The 27218-nt window shown below is 37.4% G+C and overlaps 1 protein-coding gene across 1 annotated transcript in view; it reads left to right on the forward strand.

The window, feature by feature from the left end:
- Positions 1–27218, forward strand: part of KCNQ5 (potassium voltage-gated channel subfamily Q member 5) — a 504482-nt gene that overhangs the window by 314241 nt on the left and 163023 nt on the right. The window contains 1 exon segment of the mRNA XM_054698932.1: positions 8889–8979. Coding sequence (XP_054554907.1) covers positions 8889–8979 — 91 coding nt within the window.

Here is a 27218-nt window from a genome sequence, read left to right on the forward strand (position 1 = left end):
GATTCCAGATGGGACAGAAAGCATAAGCTTGGGGACCAGCTGACATGTGACTTGCTGACTATGGCTGCAGGCAGTGAACACAGCACACAGAAGGATTAAGTTCTGTTATTATATCACATTATTATATTACAGCATGATATTGTACAGAAAATAGAAAGGAGACAGGCCTGCCCAGCGGGTCTCTCTGGAAGAATGGGGGAGTTAATGTTCTAGTGGGAATCTTAAAAGCCAGAAAGTAGTTTGAATGTGACAGCAAGGGAGAGGAACCATAAGTTTTAAAACTGGAAATAAGCATGATAAAATCAGTCCCATTTTAGGAAACAGGGCCTGGAAGGCCTCTGCAGGCTAAATTCCAAATTCACTATTATTTTGGCTTGATGGATCTTGGGATTTCACTTTTGAAATTCAATAAATGTCATCTTTTTTTGTAAGGCCTTCCCTGGAACTCTGTCCAAACTTTTAAACCCCCAACATCTGCCTCCCATCCTACTTCTCTGTTGTGTGTTTTCTCATCCAGTTATCAGTCTCTCACTCTGTATACATCTTATCTGCTTGCTTTGTTTATGACCTATCTTTCTACTAGAATGTAAGCTCTATAAGAAATGGAATTCTGTCCATTTTACTCACTGTTATATAGCTTCAACACTTAGAACATGGTCTAGTACATGGCAGATACTTGAGTAATACATGCTGCATGAATAAACAAATTTATTAGTATTTATGCTGATTGTGATTGCTGGTAATAAAAAGTGGCAAATAAGGGAGACAGGTTTCTATCTTCATGGAGCTTAAATTCTAGCAGAGGAGATAGAAATAAACAAGCAAATGATAATTTCAGATGGTGCTGTTTTCTATGGGGGAAAATATAACAAAATATTAAATATTAAATCTTAAATAGAACACTATCCTGTTACATGCATTGACTATATGTTAATAGGAAAGACTATTTTTGCTTGCTTGTTATTTTAAATTCATTTTCTCTACACATTATACACTGTTTTTCAGTTTCAGTTATCTTTTCCTAGAAAGGACATAGAGGGCCTCCCTGGTGGCTCAAGGGGTTGAGCACAAAACTGTGAAGCTATCAGCAGCCTCTGCAACACGAATTTGATCCCTGGTCGGCCAGGGAGCTACCCACATGTTGCAGCAGACCTCTCCTGACTCGTTTGCTGCTCCCCTCAGCAGTGTATTTCAGTCAGTCTGACTGTCAGCTCCCCACTCTGTCTCTGGTGAATCCTCTCACCCCCCACACTTCTGGCCTGTACCCCAGTTCTTGTATGCATAAATAAATAAATCTTAAAAAAAAGAAAGGACCTAGAAACATAAATTGCAGAGGCAAGAACCTGACTGATGTGTTTCTAAAATGCAGACCTCAGGCTCTGTTGCCTTGTTCTATTGGGAAGATCATTCCCAGTCATTCCATTCAATCACAGACTGCCTTCATCTACTAAGATGAAAATATACCTTTTGACAGCAATTGTAAAATAGGTATTTTTCTATTTCATTTTGATAGCACATCATTCCTTCCAGACCCAGGGAGAATCTTTAAGGACCTCAGATTTATGATGTGAACCAAGATGGGACAGCAATTAAGAAGAGTGTAAACTTCCCCTTCTTGTGGCCACTTCTCAAGGAGGTTACAATTCATTTTATAAAATGCACAGACTAAAGCAGACAGAATATAAATAAAGAAACATAGTTAGAAGTTAGGAAAACTATTTTCAATAATAGTAAAAACAAAAGATTTGAAACCCTGGACACAGTTCTCTAAGAGGAGCTAGAAAGAAGCATCAAAAGAAACCAATCTATCTAGCCAGAAATCCTCCAAAGAACTCAGATGTTTACTCTCTATTTTCAAATGGAAGACATGTAACTAAGAACTCATTTAAATGAAGAAAAGAACCACTATCTTTAAGAACAATTTCAAGTGACTCATAGATCAGAACATGCCACCACACATAAAGGTCTTTTATTCTGGGGGGGGGGGGTTGGAAATAGAAACAATATAGTCCTGCTCTCGGGACCAGCATTGTTACAATTACTGAGAGAAAACAATTCAAATCCTAACCAACTTTTTATTATTGTATTTTGAAAATAATAATTTTCAAGCCAAAAGCGATTTTTTTCAAATATGATTCAGAGAAAGTGAAAATACATGGTGGGAAAATCAGTCATTTCTAATACGATCATGTTGCTAGCTCTTGACTTATAAGCATCAAAGAATTTGTGCATGAAATTGGACTACTTTTACTGGTAATTTTTTTTTTTAAAGATTTATTTATTTATTTATTTATACAAGCACTGGGTACAGTCAGAAGTGTGGGAGGGTGAGAGAATTCACCAGAGCCAGAACAGGGAACAGAACAGGCAGACTGATGAAGTACACTGCTGAGGGGAGCAGCGGGCGGCAGGAGAGGTCTGTGCGCCATGTGGGACCCTCCTCCGGTGGCCGGGGAGCAGCCGGGAATCGAACTGGCGCTGCAGAGGCTTCAGGCAGTTTCGCAACCCAGCGCTCAACCACTGTGCCACCGGGGAGGCCCCATGGTAAATTTTTTAATGTCATAATGCCAAATGAGCACATAGAAAAGAATATCCTGGGTGGCAAAAAGGAGTAAAGTAGAAGACCCCTGTGCTTTGTATATTATGAGCTGGAATAAAAACTCCTAGAAATATTCCACATCAAATATTAATCTAATTATTTTTAATAAATTCAGAAAAACAACTATGATGACTAGAAAGCAAACAGAAGTTCATCGAGGCAAAAAGCACTAAAGTATGTTTATTTCCCACTTCTATATTTCCCATATCTGTTACCAACTTAGCCTATATTTTATGTCTAGGTTATCGGGGAATAGAGTTCATAAAATGTCTTGATTCCAGCAAAGCACTGGAAAGTGTTTTTATAATATCCTTGAGAGAAAGGAGAAATTCAGTCAGGATGATATAACTCTTGGGAGGATTTTTACCTTGTGAGAAATTCCAAAGATGAACCACAGTCTTTGAAAGAAAACTCTGAAGACAATTGTATGACATTTGGAGATTCTTAGAATAGGATATTGGTAGTTAATGTTGGGAATAAATGAATCAAGACTAACATAAAATGTAAAAGTAACAAATACAAAGCAATTCCACAGGTTAGTTACGTTAAGATAAATTTTAGTCACTGGTGTCATTTGCTTTTTTAAAAAGTTATCAACTTCCGGCTGTATCAGTACTCTTATTTCAAGGAAAATAATGATAGGCATCTTTATTGCTTTCATATTTAGTCAACCTTACCCCAAATAATTTATATATCCAGAAAGAATTTGCAGCTGCTAACAAAATTCATAAGGTATAAGTGAATGAAAGTAACTGAAAGTTTGTCTTCCCACTAAAATGAAAGCCTTCTTAGGCTCAGACCATGCCTAAGTTCCCAATGCCTATAAATGCTTGTGTCTAAAATAACATGCGACTATAAAAGAGTCAACTAGGAAGTAATCCATAAACATGCATACTAGAAAGATCTGTGCCATTATTCACATATGTCACATATTCACCTCTGAGCTTCCTAGAAGCCAAAGCAAAAAGGAAAATATGTTAAAAGATCACTGTTTCCATACACTAAAGCCCCATCATTTTGTCCAGAAGCAATGTATATTTTTCTTGCAGTAAAATCCTGAGAGAAATTTTTCATGTGATACTCATTAAGTGAATACATAGTGAAGTACAGAGAAGCTTTTTAAAAAAGATTAATTTATATATGCATATAAGAACTGGGGTACAGGCCAGAGGTGTGGGGGTGAGAGGATTCACCAGAGACAGAGTGGGGAGCAGAACAGGTGGATTGACTGAAATACACTGCTGAGGGGAGCAGTGGTCGAGACAGGAGAGGTGTGCTATGCCATGTGGATCACCTCCCTGGCCGGGGATCAAACTTATTCTGCAGTAGTTGTGGATAGCTTCATAGTGCTGATGCTTAACCCTTTGCGCCACCAGGGAGGCCCCCAGAGAAATTCTTAAAGTAAATTGGTTGAAAGCTTTTTAATCCTTGTCAAGAAGATTGCAGAAAATTAAACCCAATTTAGTGAAAGTATTTCCGTGAAGGACCTAGGCAATAAGGTCCAAGAACACAGATTGTCAGTGGTCAGTTTTGCTCTGTGGTGTGGTATTGTAGGGTGGGTGAGGTGGAGAGAGGTGGGATGTGGCAGGAAAGGCACAGGAAAATAAGCAAATGCATATCCTCAGGACAGTCCTTTTTGAAACCAAACTTTTGCTAATAATTGGACAGTGGAATGTTTGAATCTGGATACCCTGGAAAGAATTGGCAGTGCAGACACTTTATGTTGGTACCGAAATGCTAAATCATGTGCTTAGAATGAAAGATAATGATGGTCCTGTTTCCCACTTTGAGATATATATATAATAACAGACTGAGCATACTTTATAAAACATTGACAAGGAGAATGACATATCTGGACATTGTTTCATATACCAAGTAGACAAAAACCTGAATTTGGTGTTTAATCTGAAGACTGACGGGGAAATGATAAAACCAACCTCCAATATGGAACTAACATAAGGAGGAGGGAATGTGTGTCCTCCATGGTTCAGAGCAGGAACAAGGACTGATGAGTTCAGGACCCAAATAAGGAGACTTGACTCAAAATGGAAAACAGTCTTCCAACATTGGTGGCCTGTACATTACGGTGCTGCCTCAGAGTGCCCAGAGGGCTCTGCCAGCTGGAAGGTTCAGTTTCTCAAGTTGCAGGGAATCAGCAACAGCAGTAGCCATAACTTTTAAAAATGACCCCTGTCTGGAGGAGAAGACTCAGTCAGAAACCCAAGGATTCCCTAATCCTGGGGTGAGATCAGGCTGAACAGGGCCTCTTTGTTTGAGTGTGAGAATTGTTCGAAGGGGAGGCCACAAGCCTGAAACTCCACAATGGAGCCTTTAGGTTCACAAGGGATGCTTTACTCTGAGTAAGAAGACTACCCAACTGATGGAGATTAACCAAAGAAAACAAAGTGTGTGTGGGGGGGGGGGGGGGGGGGTAGGGAGAAAAGTCCAAGAAAAAGGATTTTTTTTTAATGTAAGTGTATTTAATTTGAAGACTCAAGCAATACGAATCTTGTTATCCCCAGGAGAGGATTTTCAACCTTACATATTTGAACAGCCAGTGGATTCTCTTGCTTTGTTTATAGCTCATTCTTATTAGCTATAGTCCTTTTAAGAGACTCAGTACATACAGCAGAAATTGCTGTTTCCTCTATCTGGTTTCCTCTTATACACATGTAAAATATAATATTTCATTTTTCAAAACTGCTAAATGATGACCCAATTTTTGCAACTTTGCATATATTACAGTGATGGTATTTATTAATATTTAAGCCTCATTGCACTTGGAAAGCAGAATCATGCAGTATTTTCAATCAAATATTCCAAATCACCTTTAAAGATACTAGAAATATCATATTTAATTTTTATTTCTTTTCAACAGAAGCTGGGGTGTGCTATGGATAGATTTCATATGCAAAATGCCCTTCATTGATGGAAAAATTATGCATAAAGGACATATTACAAAGTGCCAAGTTTAGAAAGAAAGGTAAATTTAGGATGCTGGAAGAAAAGAATGGGCTGCAGGCATTTCCTCTGATGATGAGGCTTTGATTTTACTGGGCAGCCTGTCCTCCAAGCAGGGGTCAGCTTGGGCCATCTCTGGTCACTGATGCTACATGTGTGCTCCAGTCATAATGCATGATGCATTTGCAAAGTCTTCCATCAAATGTACTGAAATGCACACTTCCTAAAGCAAAACCTTACAATTTATAAGGAGACATAGGCAGAGTTGAGTTTTCTTTGAAGTTATTTCTGAAAGTTTTTTTAAAAGACTCTATCTGCTTCCTATTAGCAATTTTTATTTTAAACTGATGATTCCACTCTTTTTAAGTCATCCCCTGCACCAAAGCTTTCTTAATGAGTGTGCTTGACTTAAACGGTCAGTTAGAACATGAAAAGCTTATAAAGTGCTTACAGAAAGTATCTCCTAGGTGGACATGTGCAGTTGTTTCCATCCCCAAGGTCCATGTCATTAATTTGCCAACGCCCAGGCATAGCTCTGTGAGACATCTACTTTATACATCAGCTCCAAATCCCTTACTTCATTGCATTATTCATCATTGCATTATTCTTATGAGTGGCTGGGGATTGTGTGTTTGTGTGACAGACAATAGTGTGACATGTCATGGTACACTTGACAGAGCTAGCAGAACTTATCCGAATGGTTTTCTTTCCCTTCATTTTAATTCTTGCTAAATGAACCTGTGCTTGAAGCCTCGGCTTTGGAAACTGGACATAATCTGCTCTACAAGCATCCATGATGTGCCCAAGCAAAGCTTTTTATCAAATTAAATCAGACGGGGGAGAAGGTGATCCTAACCTTTTTATCCACCATGATGTGGGTCAGAATTTTAATTTTCTGTTTACTACTCTGTATACTTCGATTTTCTTTAAATTCCATGAAGATAAAAAAGAAAAAGACTCTTGCTTATTTTCATATCCCCAGGACTCAGCCTAGTATTTGCTGAATGGAAAAATGGATGAATGGTTGAGAATTGGAAGGGAGGGGAGGGAGCACAAAAGGAGGGAAGAAAGAAGGTATGTATTTATCCATCCATAGTCCCCTGAGCACCAGAGCAGTGAATGTCTTCCACTTGCAGTCTTTAAATGGACTTCTGTAGAAATAAGAAAATCCTAATGCAGGGACTACTTTTCTTAGAAAGGAGGGTAAATTTAGTTCAAAGAAGAAAATAGGCAAAACAGTGACATGAAGGCAAAAGATTAAACAACACCCAAAGATTAGTGCAGGAACTAGCAAAATAGTCCACAGTATAGATATGTTTTGAGCACAGAGCTCAGGACACAACCATTGGGAAGTTGTTTTAGTTAATAGCTAATCCCCTATTTGCTCTTCTTAATGTGTTCTGGTGAGCCTGGACTCAGGGTATATCTAAAAGCCACTCACCAGAGAGGATATATCTGTCATTGTCTTTATTTAAATGCTGCATCATCCTCCCAGATATCTTAATGATCCCTAAATTTCATTTTTTCATTAGAAGTTTGGGAAGTAGGTGGGTAATTGCACTGGAATTTGATTTTTCATGTACAATTTTCAGTCCATTAGAACCAATTTGAAGTATAATTCAAACTATCTTGAATCATTATACATGAGTCAAAGTATTATGAATAATTAACATCATGTACGAGGTCTTTTAATTAGTAAACTGCTTCCCAATGAAGATTTCTTCTATCTGGAATAACTTCTTCCTTCTAGGTTCTAGGGATAGAGAAGTTTCCCCAAAAGCCTTGCTGAGTCTAAAATGTCATTGCCACTCTCATCTATGCATGCTCAGTCGACAATACTGTCAAGCCTTGGATGAGTCACAAAATGTTGTCCTCAGTCTTTGTGTCTGTAAAACATGAATATTGATTTTCTGCTCGATCAATTTGTGAGAATAACGGAGATAATGCATGTGAGGTGGGGTTAGCACCATGTCCCGCTTTTATAATTATTATCACCATATAGAACATAAGCATTTACGAACTTTCACTTAGGTTGTGTGTTGAGATAGATACTTTTTTAAAAAGGAATGCATGCTACCAGCATGTCAGCAAACCTTTTCTTTAAAAGAACAGAGTATGGTTTTTAATCTTGTGTGTCATACTATCTGTTGTAACTACTCAGTTCTGCAGTCATAGCACAGAAGCAGCCATAGACATTGTGTTACAGATGAATGTGGTTATGTGCCAATAAAACTTTATTTACGAAAGCAGGCATTAGAGGCCAAATTCATTCCCCAGGCCATAATTTGCCAATCCCTGGCTAGAGGCCCTTGGATACTCCTGGTCAAGGTTGGGAGACTTACGAATCTATAACAAAGACTTGCATGCTAGTCAGGGCAAACCAAGAGAAAGCAGGGATTAAATCTATAGCCATGTTAAGGAATACAGAAACTGATATTTTAAGGGAGATTAATGAATAAACTTCATAGTAATAAGCAAACGTGGAAAATACAACCCAGAGCAAATAGTTCAGATATCATTGTTTAAATTTTACATTTTAGGATCAGTAGCTTCGACTTTAAACCACAACCTACCCTTTCTATTAATCATTTTCTATGAGAACTCAACTCCCCCTCTAAAATCTGAAATTCCATATTTCCTGGGAATAAAAATGTCTGTAGATTGATTGGTAGAGAAGCTGCCCCTGACTTCTGTTCCCTACCCTTGTAGTATGAAAATCAGTGCTAAGTGGTCATTTCTGTAGCAGTTTGACTGGAAGGAAATGGACAGTATACATGTAGCAGAGGAAATCATTCCTTTCCTTTCTATTCTTATGATTATTATAAATGAATGACAAATGAGGATTCATGAACAATATTAGACTCTCAAAATAGCAGTGGCTTTAGTAATAACCACTTAGAACACTTGATAGTTCATGCTGCCAAATGTGAGGCAGATTCTGCTTCTTTGAAAGGAGAACAGCTTCGGCATGCGTTCCCAGGATACAAAATTGAGAACACACTTTCCAGAACTTTCTCAGAATTCCTGCTTTGGAAATAACTTTATGAAAAATTCAAATTCTTAGATGCACACATTTAAATGCAATATGCAGACACATGCACGCACGCACGTGCAACCTTCTTTGTCTTCATCAATAAAGAGGCAAAGGAGGCCCATTTGCACAAGAGATCATGTTGCACTTTGATATTCAAATTGGCTAGTCCCTCTCAGAACTTTTAATCAATGCCAATTTAAATGGGTCTGATGCCTTTTCATTAGAAACAAGAACTTGAGTCTATCATGATAAGGCAAGGTTCTTATGAGATTTCTCTTTTTTATTGTTTTACAGTTTTCTCCTTGTCTTTGGTTGCTTGATTTTGTCAGTGTTTTCTACCATCCCTGAGCACACAAAATTGGCCTCCAGTTGCCTCTTGATTCTGGTAAGTGGAACATATAAGCAAAAATGTTCATAAATTTTATATAATTTTAAAACTGTCTATAATATGTATGCTATACATTTTATCCCACAGAAAGTTGTATCCAGAAATAAGTGAAGTATAAAAGTTTCAAAGACCACTGAAACCTTTGCCCACTCTTTGAACCATTAATCAGTCCTGAGGAACATATGGAAATGTTTAGGATTGCTAATGCATAGTGATATTTTGTGTTATAATTGCATCATAAATAGAAGGCACTATTTGGAAGCAGTTTTAATAATGTTTATCTAGTCTTTCATTATATTGCTGAAAGTTACAGGACAGAGAGCATTTTCTAATAACTACAATTGGCAGTATCTAAATATAATTGACTAAAAACTTTGAGAATATAGCACCTCATAAGAAAACAGAAGGCTCCTTCATATTCTTTTTAACCAACAGACTATTATGAGTTTTGCTACTAATGCAGTTACCTGGTGAGAAATTCTGCAGTTTGTTGTTTCCATTATGCTGTCAATCCTCAACCACACAGAATTGCTCAATTCATTTTAAAATGGAAAAAGACCCCAAGATATTTTAGTCTGAATTATTCTGGGCCTTTTAAGCTCTTATACTTCCTATTACAACTAAACTATAGCACTCTATACTCAAATCACATCTGATTGAAAGTTTGATTCATTTACATCCATTTTGACCCACTCACTTAGTCCAAAAATATCAGACTTGACAGTCTCAGAATTCTTTGAATGAACAATAAATGGGAACAACTCATTTCTTCTGTAAAACCTGGAGGACTACAGAGGAAGAGATAGGTAAAGAGAGGATGGGGTAAATGACTATGTGCCCTAAAAAACACATTGGTTGTATACAGCAATAAGCATCTCATACGAGAAAATTATCCTTACCTTGAAGGTGGAAATTGAAAGATGTCAACTCATATAACTTGAGCAGAACAACTGCTCTTTCTGTCCATACTTTCAGATGACTAGCTTGTGCTTGAAGTTACCAAGACTTCATCAAGTCTTTTAGACCAACATTAGGGAAAAATCATTTTTGAGCTTGGAACAAATCTATCCCAATTTGTTTCCATACAAATTGTGCTCGGCAGTATGTTGCTAATGCTAAGGTTCTGCTTTGAAACCCAAGATAGAGAACAGATAGACCAAAGAGCACACTGGGGATTTGTTCTTTTACAAGGTTTCCATTTGGGTAGCAAGTGGGCTTTTAGCCTTATGCACCCCATTAATAACAGCAAATGATCTGAGCCCAAGGTCTGAGGCACAGCTGGCTTTTTGGTTCATATACAGAACCATGAGTAGGGGTTTTAGACTGAAATATAAATGTGATTTTTAGACTCCAGAACATGAAAAACTGGACCTGCTGCATGACCCATGATATATATTATGAATAAATCAAGCATCAAAATACCTATGAAAAGATTTCTCCATAACCAAAATGTTAGGTTTATATCCTCCCAAAATTCTGAAACATAAATTTAGTAATTTCTAGTAAATTTCTAAATAGTCCTAAGAAGCTCATGTTATTACAAAATGCAAAATGATTAGTATCTTGATTTTTTAACCTTCTTGAGCAGTGACCAATTAATGAAAGTTTAATAACTAGAGTTAGTCTTTTTTTCTTAAGCTTTATGGAAATATAATTGACATATAACATATAAATTTGTGTACAATGTGATGATTTGATATTCATATATACTACAAAATGATTAGCATAATAAGGTTAGCTAACATCCATCACCTAACATACCATTTGGGGATCAGAACTTTCCAAATATTTTCTCCTAACAACTTTCACATTTCCAACAGTCTAATTAACTGAAGTCACCAGTTAACTTAGATCTGTAAAACCTTTTTGTCTTTTAATAAGAAATGTGTTCTTTGACTACAATCCATCCCCACCCATTCCTCCCTTTCTCCCAGCTAGTCCCTGTGTACCATCTGTTTCTAGGCATTTGGGTTCTTTTTAAGATTTCTCATATGAATTATATCACACAGTATTTTTCTGTTCTGTCTGATTTATTTCCCTTATCATAATGCCCTCAAGGCATTATCTTCCAAATGGCAAGAATTCTTTCTTCTTCATGGCCGAATAATATTTGTGTGTGTGTGTGTGTGTGTGTGTGTGTGTGTGTGTGTGTGTGTAAGTCTTACACCAAAGTTGTACTCTTATACCTACCTAGAAATATGCAGACAGTGTGGCAGGACTAAGACTTTACTGATGTTATTCTTTTCACTAATGTTTTCTCCAAAACTTTCATTTGAACAAAAAACTTCAAATATAGCTTTATGTTTTTCTTCTTTTTCTTTTATAGTAATTAGCAAATTAGAAAGCATGCATGTTTTAATTTTTTAACAATGAGTTCATTTGGATATCATAAAAATTTAATCAGTTGTAGAAAATTGGGAAAAACAAGAAATATCTTAATCATTTAGGAATGTCTTATTTATTCTTTTAACATGCATAATTAAGACAATCCATTTTAAAGTCTGTGTATCCTGCCAATATCTAATCAAACAGAATAGAACATAGTTCTGACCAGTAGTGTTTTTTGCTCCCAAAATGGGGCATAGCTAATGAGTTGCCATTCAAATAGCAACAGGAATAACTTTTCAAATGTTCACAAAAATTTACAGAAGAGTTTTGTTCTCCTTTGGTCGTAAATACACCAGAAGAATAAATTTGGAGGAATTATATGTAAATCATGCATAGTAATTGCAGAATTTTTAATAACTGTCCCATTTTTAGTAGTAAAAGATATACCTTAACTCTCATTCTATTTCTGTGCACCCATACTTCTAACAGGGAGCAACTGTAGGCAAACAGCCCCCCTGGACAAGTTTCCCAGGGCTTTCTTTGACACGTATATTCCTCTGTTTCCTGAGAACACTAGCATATTAGATGTAGTCTATTGCCGTGGACTGGACTAAGTTTATCTTCTAGGTCTCTGAAGGAGGCTTCAGCTCTCTGTCCTCCACCCCAAAGGATGGCCCCGCTCATTCTCATCCAGAATTGCATGTCCAATGCTACTTATAAACTTCTGAAACATGAGCCTTGGTTACAAGCTAAGTGGATAGCTGTGTTAACTTGCTCTTTTATTCTTTTCATTTGTGAACTGAGGTATCACACCATACGCCAGCTTCCCTTATTTCTCTCCACAGAGCAAAGGAGCACAGACTTGAATGTGTGAAGGTGACTGAACCAGGCACCAGAAGTTATACTTCTGTCACTCTTTCTTTAGGGTGTAACTTTGGGAAATCACTTCTCTGTGTCTTGTTTTTTTCATCTATTGAAAGTGGATAATAATATACCCTACCTCATAGAGTTGTCAGGAGGATTAGTTAAATTCAAGTGCTTAGAACTGGACCCAGCGTTAAGAAGCTAGCAGAAGTTATCACTGGCTCTTCCGTATATAACGGGGTCCTGAGGGATGCAAGAACAAGTGACCTGTGGAATATTTGAAGATGCTACATTTAAGAAGATCATACTTTTCTAATAGAAAACGTGTATTTTTGTAAGAGTTGTTTTTTTTTAAACTACAAACACTGTTAATTATGGCAGCATTTTACCCAAACAAGTTCATCCAGCTAAAAGAGACCCAATAACATACATTGAGTGTGTGGCATGTGTTCATTATAACCACTTATTTTTAGTGACTAATGAAACAGATTTTTAATGTTGTAGTTCTGTGGGAAATGTATCTGAAAACAGGCTCAGGGCTTTATAAGCTCTTTTCTCAGCATCTCATCTGCTGAGTGGAGCAGTAGACAGGGATAACCCCAGATGGAACAGGATTGTTTATTCTGCCTTCATTGTAGATAACACTTAGGAAACCAAGAAAATGATGCAAAGCTTGTATGCCTAAAAGCCAAGCACAATTTAAAGTTGGTGTTAATTTTCTGTAAATTATAAATTTTTCAAAACTCAAAGGGAGCTAAAATTGTTAAATTACCTTTCTTTTGTAAGCCCTATATATTTCTCATTAAAACAAAACAAGGAACTTACAATATCAACTTTATTCCTCCCAATTTTTGCAATGGCTAATTAAGTTATATAAGCATGCATTGAGCATAAAACAGCCAGGATTCCATCTTTAGAAAAAGGAACCCTTGCACAGTTGGTGGGATTGTAGACCCAATCTTATGGGTCTTATGGAAAACAGTGTGGAGGCTTCTCAAAATATTAAAAGTAGATCTAACATATGACTATGTAATTTATCACCTAATTATCTACCCAATGCAAAAAAAAACTAATTTCAAAGGGATATAGGCACTCCTATATTCACTGCAGCTCCTATTCACAAATAGCCAAGTCTTAAAAATAACTTAAGTGGTCAAAAACATGAGTGGATTAAGAGGTTATAGTATATATACACAATGTAATACTACTCAACTATTTAAAAAAAAGTTGAAATTTTGCCATTTGCAACAACATGTATGGAACTGGAGGGAATTATGATAAGCAAAATAAGTCAGAAGGAGAAAGGCAAACACCAGATGATTTTACTCATGTGTGAGATGTAAAAAAAAAGGGAATAATGAAACTAAACCCTAGAAATCTAATTGCATCATCAAGGCTACCAGAAGGAGTGGGGGGGAAACAAACAAAAGAGGCAGAAGACCCAGGGACTATAGTGGGTGATTACTGGTGCTTTGGTGGTGGGTATAGTGTGGCAAATACATCTGAAGATAAGGGAACCTATACTCCTAAATCATACAAAGTGTTGTGACCAACTTTATTCCAATAAAAAAAAATACAATTTTTTTTTAAGTCCATCCTTGGCCTGGTTGACTTATAAGACTGGAATTTTTCAGGTAATCCAGGTACCTCACATTCTCTTTCTTCTTAGTCAAGATTAATAGTTCTACCAAAGCACCACCACCCAGGGAGCACTCATGTCTAAGGCTTCTTTTTGGACCACATATGGAAGTGATGCCTACAGCTCTTTTACCTAAAATAAGTAAGTTTCTTTTTCATAAAGTGTCCACATACAAAGTTATTACAGATGAATGTATCAATTCAGACCACTAGAAGTTCTTTGTATCAAACATTACAAATACTATTTTGTGAAAACAATCAACCCCATCATCATTGGGTAGTCAAGCATTACGGTATGTCTTATAGTGCCAGAGGTATCTGTTAGGTGAGCAACATGCTGTGAAGGGCATATTCTCCTATTTCAGGTGAAATGGTCGTGGAAAGTTTTGTTTTGGTTTGTTTTGATCTCATTAGCCAGCAGTCATGTGTTTTAGCATTTCATAGCCCATCTTCATAAGAACAATACTGTTCAGAGTTCATTTCCTCTCTGTTGGATAACTTTTTTGCCTTCCACATTTTACTTGTTTCTTTACATTTTAAAAGGACAGGTTTATTAGGAAAAGGAGAAAGAAAAAAGAGAGTCACCTGCATAGTCACAGGTGGGCAGGGAGCTGCCCAGACTAATTTTAAAGTATTCATTTTAGACCTTTAAATGTGGATTGTTCAACACATTGAAAATAGACAACCTCTACTTAAGGAAAATTACGTATCATTGGCAAAAGTTTCATTGAAGGTGGTCATTTTTTAAATTGCCTACCCAAAGGACTGAAAGGAATGTCATTATTAATTTTAGCAGTGGAGAGCATGTTTGAGTGAATTTGCACCCCCTCCCCCTACTTTGTTAGAGAGATTCCAGACCACAAAGGATAGTGCTAAGCATCTGGATAGGTACTCAAACACATGGTCAAATATCCAGGTTTTCCCAAACATCTGGGTGTTTGGCACCTTTTAGATAGAGCATATGTATATTTGCTGGTTTTGCTTCATGTAGCAAAGCAAACATGGGTTTTCCATTTCTTTGCACAATGAATCAGTTCCTGAAATGTGTACAAATCCAATTAGGTGGATCTAATTATATCTAAAGTACACTAGTGGAGCTTACTATTTAAAGAAAAATCTGTAGTGAATCCTTTTTTGGAAAGTGAAGAGTCCCCTTGAAGAGTTAATAACAACTACATAATTAATCTGTTACATGCCTGTTTTCGTTTTCTAATGTGGGTGCTTGTGGTTTTTTTTTTAAATTATGAGTGTATGTGGGTTTTTTTTTTAAACTGCTATATAACTATCTATTATATAACATGATATTGCCTTTTCCCATCTGTCAGAATTGGGAGGGGAATCAACCACAAACACATTTATTATTCTTTGCAAGGTAAAAAGGTTTGTGCATAAAATTACATGGATTTGCATGGACTAAGGTTACATTAAGTCTTTACATATAAAAGTGTGGCATTAAACATTGTAAGAAAGGGTAACAGAGTAAGGATAAGAATCCATTGGAGAATATTAAATTTTATGTTTGTGGTAGAAGTGATACAGTGTGAGATATTAAGCAATCAGATATGAGGAATGAGCAGTTGTTCTTTATGTTTATCACATCCCTATAATTTACTGTAGAAAGTTCTTAGAATATCCCAATGAGCATTGAAAACTGCAATTATTTTCTTTGACTTGTCTTTCATCAAAGAAAATGCAAATAAATTTTAAAATGATTCATGGGGACTGACGACCCTCATCAATCTGCTGATGACTGAAAAGAAAAAGCAGGAATAGTTAAAACACCTACACTGAATCTTAACTAAGGGATAATAATATAGTAAGTAAGTTGCCCTGAGAAAAGTATTTCAGATATCAAAAGAAATAGTTGTTTAAGTTAAAGATAATGAAATTGTGCCTGAAAAAGACCATTTCTCTATGTACAATTAAGGAAAGAAAGTACTTTCCACGTTTCTGATGCAAGTACTGCTGTCTAACCAAGTGGTTTTGTCTATACCACAGAAATCCTCTGTGCAATTTTGTTTTGATACTTGATGAGCTGCCCAACCAACACCTTTACCCTGTCACTTCCACACACAATCAGGCCCACACTGATGATCTTCTGTGCCCTTTTGAAGTGCCACAAAAATATATTCAATCAAGGTGGTGTGATAAACATTAAAGGGTCTATTGAAAATAAAAGATTCAATATGGTGGGTGATAGAATGACGCACCCCCCTTCCCTTATGATCTTTGCATCCTTAAATCATTTACATCACTGGAGACCTGGGTCAAACCCCCCCACCTCCTTCCTGGAATAAGGTGTCTCTTCCCTGTGACTTTGCTCTGCACTGTCTACTTGATATTGTATCTCCTTCAATTTATTTAACAATATGCAGTACCCACTATGGATGAGGCATTCTAGGAGCTGAGGATAAAGCAATGAACATAAAGGACAAACGTTGTCTTCATGGAACTCATACTTTTGTAGAGAAGACATACAGGAGACAAATTAGCAAATCAATACATTAAATGTTATAGATAAGAGTAAAGCAGGAAAAAGAATAGATAATAAAGGAGTATTCAGATAGTATTGATACCATAATTTCACGTTTTCAGGCCTAGTCTCCCAGCCAGGAAAGGATCCCAGGCTGCAGTGGGAGCGCTGAGTCCCAGCCACTAGACCACCATGGTGTCTCAAGAAGCTGCAGCAGGAACTTCGCTGAAGCTCAGGCAAGCGAAGAGGCAGATTTGTTTAGAGAAAGAAAAAGTTTATTAAGGAGAAAGGGGACAGAAATAAAGTGGGACTCCCAGGCCGGTGGAACCAGGCCAGGGAGGGGCAAGGAAGCCCAAGTGGAGTCATGCCTTAGGAATATGTACCTTCTTTCTCTAATTATTCTAAAGCTCCACCAGTCTCTTTGTGATTGGTTAGTTCTCGGTGGTCTCACTCACTGCCTAAATGTCTCTGTGCCCAGAACTAAGTCTCTGTGTCCCAGCCCTTATCTTAGCATAGTTTTCTTTATCATCCTTTTTTTGGAATGCCCTGTTACCCCTAGTTGGAGTGTTTAATTAGTCCCCTTTGGAATTTGTTGTCCTTATTTCTGGAGCCTTCCTTAACTCTCCTGAAGTCCCTGCCTAAGCGCACTGCCCCTGAAGCTGCCTAATTATCCCTAATTTGCCCTAGGACGCAATGTGTTTAGGGAAGTCTACTGGAAAGAGGAGTGTTGTAGCAGAATCTTCAATGTAGTGAAGCAATAAAACATGCAGAGATTAGGACAAAGAACTTGCCAGGCAGATGGAACTTCCAAGACAAAAACCCTGGGCAGGAGCATGCCTGCTGAGCCAAGGGAGAGCAAGGCCAGAACCCCTGAAGAATAGTAAATCAAAGGGGAGAGGGGAGAAAAATGAGGCACTAGTTGCACTGTAAATTTCTTGAAAATAGAACCCAAAGCTGATTCAGCAACAGCACTCAATACAGTGGTATCTGGTGGCAAATTATCAATAAATATTTGATGAAAGAATATTGGCCAATTGTTTAATTGTACAGCATTAATTTTGAAATTTTCCTAGCATCGTGAATATGGCACCAAAATTAGAACAAGTTGCAGAGTCTGACTATAGAATGAACTGGAGTAGAGGAATCATGGGATTGAAGGCATTTAAGAAGCACAGTCATTCATACGCAAAAATATGAATCCCTAAACAAAACAGAAGCAGTGTGAAGGAGGGGAGGGGGATACTCTGGAGCAATGTAGATAGTTTAGAGATTAAATCAAAACTGTAAATCCTACGTAATTGCTATATGCTCCCAGAAAGTCTGAGAAAGATTGTTCTCAGAATTGAGATGCCCTGCCCCTTGTATGCTATATAACTCCAAATTGCTGTCTCCTGCCTCATTTCAGATACTCTTCAGATCTCTTTGATATAACAGATTCTCTCCCATGCAGATGTGAAAGGGGAGTTGGGGGAGAGGACTTTCTTTGATTTCATAATAATGACTAGAAAGCTTGTAGATTGGTTATACACCTCAATTGTCCTTGGTGTCCTCACTGCTTATGTTTTTTCAGATACACAATTTGCTCTGACCTCTGCATTCTAGCTGTGCATTTCCCAGCTGGTCTCTGATTCTATGTATTCCCACAGATTTCCACATTTTTCCAGATCCTGTGTGCCCCCTCTTCAAATTTTTCCAGGCCCAATCTTTTAACTCACTGCAGTTTTAATTAAATATATTTTAAATGCTTCCTATCTTCCAGCCTCTGTGCTGGGGATTGGAATCCTAAATATGGTAAGATGTAGTATTAACCTGGAAGAAGAATGAAGCATGTTATTGTCTACAGCCATTGGCTATGTCTAAGAAAAAAATTAAAAGCTTGAAATGATGGGTTTATAGAGAATAGCTGATGAAATTAGATGAAAGAGGAATTAGTCATTTCTTAAATTTGCACTTTAAGAATATATGCCCATGAAAGAACAGATCTATCTCAAGTCATCACTTTCTCATGAAAAATCACAAATGAGTTTATCATAAACTATTTTAATATGGGTTATACTAACTACATTCAGAATGTTAATCTGGTACTGTACAGAGCCAAAAGCTGGAAGTTATGGAGTGTTTATCCCCAGCCCCACACAGGCCTGAATCAGGGTCACAAATACAGTGGCAGGACCCATCATACCTCTGCAGAGCAGACTGGAGAAAAATTTCCAAACTAGAAATGGCAGTTTGACAAACAATATTAAAGACTGGATTCAATGAAAATGCTGCAGACCTGGCTTCCACCACAGCCATAAATCACAATGAATTCACAGAATGTTACTGGAAAATGGAGAACAGGAAAAAGACTGTGAGTATGGCAGGCTTTCTGGCCTTGGCTGGTTGAAGACTAATTGAGGGAGGTTCTGTGCTGCAAGATCCCAGCATACTAGAAAAACCTGGAAAGTCCTCAGGGAGCAGCACTGCAAAACTGCCTTAACAAGTGCATGCAAACCGCAGCCCCAAGCACTCTCAGGCCCAAACACTCCACACCATCCTGGAGTGCAGATGGGAGGCAGGACTCGTTCTGTTACTCCCCTACCCTGAACCTCCTGAACATTATTTATTTTATTTTATTTTATTTTTGTCAGGAAGGGTTTTTTTTTTTTACATCGTTGTTCATTTTTAGACAATATTTGCTTCCCCCCATCCCCTCAGGTGTAGTGCCCATAGAGTTTCCTTCACCAGTGCACCCGTGCACCATCACCTCAGTCCCCTGTGCTCCTCCCTTCCTCCCTCTGATGCCCCTCCCACCTCCTCCCCTGCAGTATGTCTCTGATTTATAATTGTCTGTTTCTGCTTTGTTGTGTTTTGTACTGTTACTATTTTTTTACACTGATGTCTTATTGGGTTCCCCTATATTCCTGCTATAAGTGAAAACATCCGGCAATTCCACTCCTAGGATCTACCCAAAAGACACAAAAGCATTGATTCAAAAGAACACCTGTACCCCTATGTTTATAGCAGCACTGTTTACAATAGGTAAAACCTGGAAACAACCCAGATACCCAAAAATAGATGACTGGATCAAGAAGATGTGGTACATATACACAATGGAATATTACTCAGCAATCAAAAAAGATAAACTCATGCCATTCACAGCAACGCGGATAGAACTAGAAGAAATTATGCTCAGTGAAATAAGCCAGAAGGAAGAAGAAAAATATCAGATGGTATTTTTTTATTTTAATTTTAATTTTGGGGTTACATATTTGCTTTTCCATATATGTACATGTTCCATTCACCCTTCATCAAACCATGCATGCCTAGAGTCCCTCTCCTCCTCTCCTCCCTCCCCACCTACCTCTCCCATTCCCTCCTCCTTCCTTCCTGTTCCCTCTGGGAACCATTAGATTCTCTCACTAAGTCCAAGATTTATTCCCACAGCATTTTGCCTCTGTTTGTTTTTAGTTATTTAAATTCTACAGATGAACGAAATGGCCTATTATCTATTTCTCACTTTCTGACTTATTTCACTTAACATAATCACCTTGAGGCGCATCCAGTTTGCCCCAAAGCCACTATTTCAATTTTCTCATAGTATTCCATATTCCACAATTTCTTTACCTGTTTTTCTGTTGAAGGGAACTTAGATTGGTTCCATGATTTGGAAATTGTGAACGGTGCTGCTATGTTACATAGGCCTACATCAGTCTTTTTGTATTAGAATTGGCGAGGATGTGGTGAAAAAGAATTCTCATCCACTAATGAGGGGAATGCAAGTTGGTGCAGCCTCTTTGGAAAATGATATGGAAATTTATCAAGAAATTAAAAATGGAATTCTATATGATTCAGCAATGTCTCTGAAGGATTTATTCTAAAAATATGAGCATTATTTTTTCAATAGGGTGAAACCAACTACAAATCAACATGAAATGTAATATTAAAGAATTGGGAAATTCTAACATAGTTGGAGGGGTGTTATGCAGACATCAAGGGGATGGTAAGCTTCCCCTACCTCTTTGACTTCATGGTTATAACTAGAGGACTTGTGAGTTAATGATTGTGTAGAGGGTTGTCTGCCTCCGTTGACCAAGCCATCTGCTTCTCACCAGTAAGCTCCTCCTGGATCACATTCTGGTTTTGATCTGTGGTCCAGAGCAGAGGTTAATGGCAGACTTGGAGTCCCAAGATCAGGGAAGACTGACGAGGCGAGTAGACTGTGTGAGCAGATTGAGAAGCTAATCTTTTGTGGAGTGCAGAAAAGAGCTATGGAGAGCCCTAGGCAGGAGGTCAGAAATGGTAAACACCCAGCACCCAGAGACACAATGCTGTGAGGATTAGCGCTTCCTTCAGTCTCCTCTGCAGACTATATAGTTTTTACCTTGATCGGCTCACTGCTTCATTCATTCATTTATTTATTCATCAGATCTCACTAAGCACCTGCTAGATATGTGCTAGATATGCTGTAAGCCAAAGGCACTGAACTCATTCCATACCAGCTGTACTCAGATATACTCATATGTTGCCCATCCCTGTCTGTGCTGGTTCCTTAAAATTATTTTTCTAGTTAAATCAGGTGGAGAATTTTGGGTATCCTCCCATATGCCATCATTTCTCTTGCCTCCTGTTTCCATAATGCAAATTACCTCATACACAATTATACATAGGGTAATGATGTCAATGCAGCATGGAAGTTAGAGATAATTTTTCCCAAATAAAAGCAGCTGAGTATAATACATATCAGCCTTGCTGAACACAGTAAGCCTGTTTTTGCTAGAGCTCTGTGTATAAAGTTCTATGCTTCTGAGTGGTTTGACCTAACTCTATCATAAGCCCTGTCATTTATAGTATGCAATCTTGCCTAAAACTAGTCATGTCATCAACAATGCATTTATTGCATCATAGCAGAAAAGTCTGTGTTTAAATGGTTAGCGGTTGCTCCATTCTGCCTATTCAGAAACATGTGTTGCTTTCTGTTTAATAATAGGGTCTTTGAAGTGAAACTCATCAGCAGCACCAAGTTCAGAAAGTGTCACCTGTAGGTCAAATAAATCAAAAGGATAAAAACCTATCAGCAGAAAATGGTTTGGATTATTCTTCACTCAAACTTTTCACTTTCCCCTTTATCAAGCTATGTTAAAGAAATCTTTTAAGTTTAAAAGTCATTCCATCAAAAGTTCAATTTTTTAAATTAGCCTAAATTTTAAAACTACATCATGCCTAGCATGTAGTTTCATATAGTCTAGAGAGAAAACTTTATGCTGTGCAGCATGAAGAAACAAATTTTAAGACTGTTACTGCTAGAATAATTTGAGAATATTTTATTTGAAATGTAAGATAATTGTTTAATTATTGTAAACTTTTTCCACTTTATTTAATTTGAAATATTATGACATTGCAATATGTAAAACCTATGATATTTGGATTATTCTGTCTTTTCCTGTTTTTAACCTAAAAAAACCTTACCTTGCCACCCATAGGTCTCTCTAATATCTCTGGTCTCCCTACTGGTCTAAACTTCTCTCTGCATCAATTTCAAGTTGCCCACTCAGACAGAATGCATCTATGCATACCTGTGTGTGCATGTACACTCACACATGCACACATCCTCACAGTCTCACTCTACTTTCCAGCAATACTAAACCATTGGTATTTTCCATACACAATGCAGCTGTGCCCCTTATAAATGATATTCCTTCTATCTGAAAAGCACCATTCTGTCACTTCACTTCTCCACCTTGGTAATTCCTGTTTTGTTTTGTTTTTTTTTTAAGACTCAGCTTATCTCCTCTCATCCTAGAGGTTTTCCCTGGCCCTCCAGGAAATGCCCCCTTCCTCTGTGTTCTGGGGTCCAGGATTACTTGGAAGGCATGATCTATAGCAGCTGACCATCTACTACAAACTTCATAACATTCCAGTAGGATTGTTAGCATCCAAATAAATTTTATTTCTGCTAGACTGAAAGCTATGTAAGAATAGAGGCTGTGTCAGAAGTCTTTGTATTTCCTACTGTGTATCACAGTACCGACCACATAGGAGATGTTCGGTAGATGTGTAAAAACTAAGTGCGTGACCAATCTCAAAAAGCAAGCAGTAAGCCTGTTTTGTTATCCCTCTAGCTTCTGTCACTGACATTTTCTTGCCTATTTGTGACTCTTTTTCATTACTGGTTTCTTTCACCAGAATATTATGTGACCCAGAAATTGTTTTGCTCACCACTTTAGCCCCAATGCCTGGAATAAAAGAAGTTCAAGATAGAACTAAACTGTGAAATGAATGATTAACTCCAGATTTTGTTCTCCTTTACTAGCAGCAAGATTTTTAATAATTGGTATATAAGTTCATTGCCTCTATGGAGTCATTAACATAGTCTGGTTTCAATTAATCTTTAATTTTTAGAAATATTAAATTACAAAAACAATTTTTCATTCATTTGGAAGATCTATGAAGGCAAGTATAATTAAGAAGTGTAGAGCACAAGTTTCAAAACTTAAAATAAAATGATTATTTGCTAACTTTTACCTCTTTTGTTTTCACTCATCCTCATTTTCTGAATCTGGGCTAATGAAGTACTTATATTATTAAAGAAAATAATTTTACATAATATCAAAGCAGGCTGATCATTAACATTAATGAATTATAGTATCACATGAGTCTGTAGCCAACATTAAAAATGAATAGGGTCATATAACAAGAGAGAATTACTGCAATGACCTAGCCTGTTATTCAACACTAACATATTTTAATTAAAAAGTCATTCAGTAATGACTGAGTCATTCACTAATGATCTCTAGAGGCAAAAGAAATAGGTACTAATGTCTCCAAATAGCTTCCTATGATAGCATTTTATATCAACTGAGCCTAATCAAACTAATAACAGTTAACACTCTCTCCTCAGGCCTCACTTAATACTTTATGCTTCATTTTTGACACGTATTTTACTTTAAACCTTGAAATGAACAAGCATTTCCTTAGTACCTATTATGTTCTAGGCTCTTTGCTCTTGCCTCTTCTCCAGTCTGATTTGAATGATTCTACTTTCCTCCATTTTTAACCTACAGTAAAATTCTAAATAATTTTCTGAATTAAAAAAGATCTAATTCCTTACCTTGAGAGAAAGAACCAAAAGTGAATGAAAGAACCAAAAGTAGAATTAGAGACTTTGTGATCCAGAAATATGATATAATAGAAATGTGTGAAAAGAACAATTGCTTACAACAGAGAGAGTGACTCATTCTCCACTGTGAGTTGAGAAAGCTTTCAGGGGTGAGAACATTGTAGATGGATCTGGAATCACAGAGGTCTGAGTCAACCTGGCTAGATTTTTAGGATCTCAGAGGAAGATTAGGGCCACAGTGAGAAGCACCTAGTCTTCTAAGTTATGTCACTTGGTGAAAATGCTAGAAATTGAAAGGTGGTCATTTTTGTTTTCCTAGGTTTTTTTATATATAGTTGACATTATATACATTGTATCAATTTAAGGTATAGAGCAAAATTATTTGACTTACATGTACTGTGCAATGGTTAATACAATAAGTTTAACTACTGTCCATCGTCTCATAATGACATTTTCTCATGATGAGAACTCTTGAGATCTTCTCTCCTAACAACTTTCAAATATACCATAGAGCAGCATTAACAATAGTCACCCTACTACACAGCACATCACTAGTACTCATTTATCTTTCTACTAGAAGTCTCTATATTTTGGTTACCCTCTCAATTCCCCCAGCTCTGGTTTGGGTTTGTTTATTTTTATTTTTTTAGATTCTCTGCCTGACTTACTGCATTTAGCATAATGCCCTTAAGGTCCAACCATGTTGTCACAAATAGCATGAGTTCCTTTTATGACTGAATAATATTCCATTGTGCATTTGTCACAGATATCCATTCATCCATCAATGGACACTTAGGTTATATACAAGTAATCCCACAAACATTGGAGTCCAGATCTCTCTTTTTATTTCCTTCAGCCATATTCCCAAAAGTGGAATTTCTTCATAGAATGGAGGTCTTTAAGTAACACAATGATCAAATTTGACTTTGGGAAAGATAATTCTGGCTGCTTGTCAGAGGATAACTAGATGGAGTAATGGAGGACAGGGAAGAGCGGAGGTTGCTGCATGGCCCAGAGTCGTCTAATGACTAAAACATAATCAGGTAGGATGAGAGGAAAAGTTTATTCCAGGGGACATTTAATAGGGTATCCAACAGAGCGTGGTGTTTGAAGTGAGAGAATGTCCGCACTTTCTGACTTTCAAATGTGGTCAAAGAGTGATGGCATTACCCAAGACTGAGGATACATGATATTCAACATGTTCAGAGGAAATATAGGCTAGTTTTAAATATATTACATTTGATTCATTTAGGACCCATCAGGAAATACTGGAAATTTTTATCAGCAGCCCAAAATGTGTGGATGTCTAGATTTAGAAATTATGGGTGTGTAAGAAAAATGAAGTCACCTGAGAAATGGACAGTGAGAACACTGTATAAGGACATGGCAGTCACCATTATGATAAGCAACTACTCTGAAATCAGAATCAGTATTAACTCTTCTCTTTGTTTGGTGCCCCTAGTAGCTTTAATGCCATGCACCCTTTTATTGAAATTCAGACGAGGCATTTTATTAGGTGTCTTCCCAGGATGTGACTTATCACTGGGTCAATTCTCTACATCATCTTCAACATTTAGAGTATTTAGAGTAATAGCTTACAGCAGTCCCTATCCAAAGTCTCATCCAAAGTTTGCTTATTCAAAATTGGTGGTCCTCCACTACCTCACACCATACACAAAAATCAACTCAAATGGATTAAAGAACTAGACATAAGACCTGAAACCATAAAATATATAGAAGGAAATATAGGCGAAACACTACGTGATTTGCACATCAAAGACATCTTTACAGATACATCACCCAAAGCAGTGATAGTGAAGGCAAAGATCAACAGCTGGGACTACATCAAATTAAAGAGCTTCTGCACAGCAAAAGAGACAATAACAAAAACAAAGAGAAACCCCACTGACTGGGAGAACATTTTGCACCCAACACTAATGATAAAGGACTGATCACAAAAATCTGCAAAGAGCTGATGAGACTCAACAACAACAAAGAAAATAACCCAGTCAAAAAATGGGCAGAAGAGCTAAAAAGAAACTTCTCTGAAGAGGAAATGCAAATGGCCAACAGGCATATGAAAAAATGTTCAACATCACTTGTAATCAGGGAAATGCAAATCAAAACTACCATGAGATACCATCTTACACCAGTGAGAATGGCACATATTAAAAAAACTAGCAACAACAAATGTTGGTGAGGTTGTGGAGAAAAAGGAACTCTCCTGCACTGTTGGTGGGAGTGCAAACTGGTCCAACCACTATGGAGAGCTGTGTGGAGATTTCTGGACCTACTAAACATAGAGCTTCCATATGATCCAGCAATTCCACTCCTAGGTATTTACCCAAAGGACACAGAAACATCAATTCCAAAGAGCACCTGCACACCTATGTTTATAGCAGCACTGTTTACAATAGCTAAGCTTTGGAAACAGCCTAACTGCCCCAAAATAGATGACTGGATCAAGAAGATGTGGTACATATACACCATGGAATATTACTCAGCATTCAAAAAAGATAAACACATGCAATTTGCAGCAACATGGATGGAGCTGGAAGGGATCATGCTCAGTGAAATAAGCCAAAAAGAAAAAGAAAAATACCGGATGGTCTCACTCATAGCAGGAATCTAGAAAACTTAAATAAGGGACCAGGAAAATGAATAACTATAAGAAAGTGAAAATCAAAATCAACAAAAAACTATGAACCAGAGACACTTTTTGGGGGGTGGGGGGCGGGAGGGGAGGGATTGGGGTCAGAATGGGGGGGTTGCAATTGTATGGGGAATATAAAAATAAAATTTATTATAAAAAAAAACAAAATTGGTGGTCCTGGATGAAGGAAACAAAAGTGTAGACGGAACCTTCTTTCTTCCAAGGACCTATGGATCAACATTGCAGTGAGGATCCAGTGGAATTGCTTGATTTTTAAAAAGCAAAATTTTTTAAAACGGATCTCTGATAACAGTTCTTAGATCTAACTCTAGAATAAAAAAGTCATGAAGATTTAGGGTAATTGCAATCACCTTCCACTTCCCCCTTTTCCACAGGATGTAGGCAATGGGATGCTTTAAGAAATGGAACACCTTGGCAGGCTTAGTGCCTTTCCCCTACATAAATGTCCAAGGTTGTGGCGGATCGGTGCTCTGCAGGAATCTAACATCTTCCCCATGTATCAGTTCTCTTTCCAGTAGGCACTGGATCAGTCAAAATTGCCTTCTAACACCTCACAGGTAATGTCCTACCCCTTTAAGAACCACTTGCCTAAGCTGCTATGAACTATAAGAAGTCAACTCTTAGCCTTAAGCCTCTGACAAAAGTTTGGGATTGTCGGGAGAGAATAGAGAAGCCAGAGAGGAGAAGAATGAATTGCTTGGGAACCTCTCCAAGATAAATCCATCTGAAATGAGGGATTATACTCCTTCTCTTGAGTCAGTAATATTCAGAAACTAGAGGGATGAAATAAAGTCTCAGCACAATTTGACCCTAATCAGAGCCAGAATTCATTTTTATGTTTCTATCAATGGATAACATTTTTTTTAACTTATAAGATGTAAATTTCTAACCACTATAGTGACAAGCCACTTTTTGTAAGAATCACATTTAAGATGAACAAAAACAATATGCAAGTAGCTTCTCTTCCCAACAAACAAATGAAAAAAGAAATCACCAAAACATTTAACTCAACTCGTACAGATCAGATCCCAGCATGAGGAGAGAGATGCTGGGCGCACTCATGCCCAGCTGCCGCCGACCACCCTCCTCCACACATCTCAGCATTGCTCAAACAGCCTCCTCAACACTCAAAGATTTCAACACTTAATAGTACCAATTAT

Source organism: Talpa occidentalis, unplaced genomic scaffold (assembly GCF_014898055.3).
Source record: "Talpa occidentalis isolate TD23 unplaced genomic scaffold, MPIMG_talOcc4v2.1 talOcc4.2, whole genome shotgun sequence".
Taxonomy (NCBI): domain Eukaryota; kingdom Metazoa; phylum Chordata; class Mammalia; order Eulipotyphla; family Talpidae; genus Talpa; species Talpa occidentalis.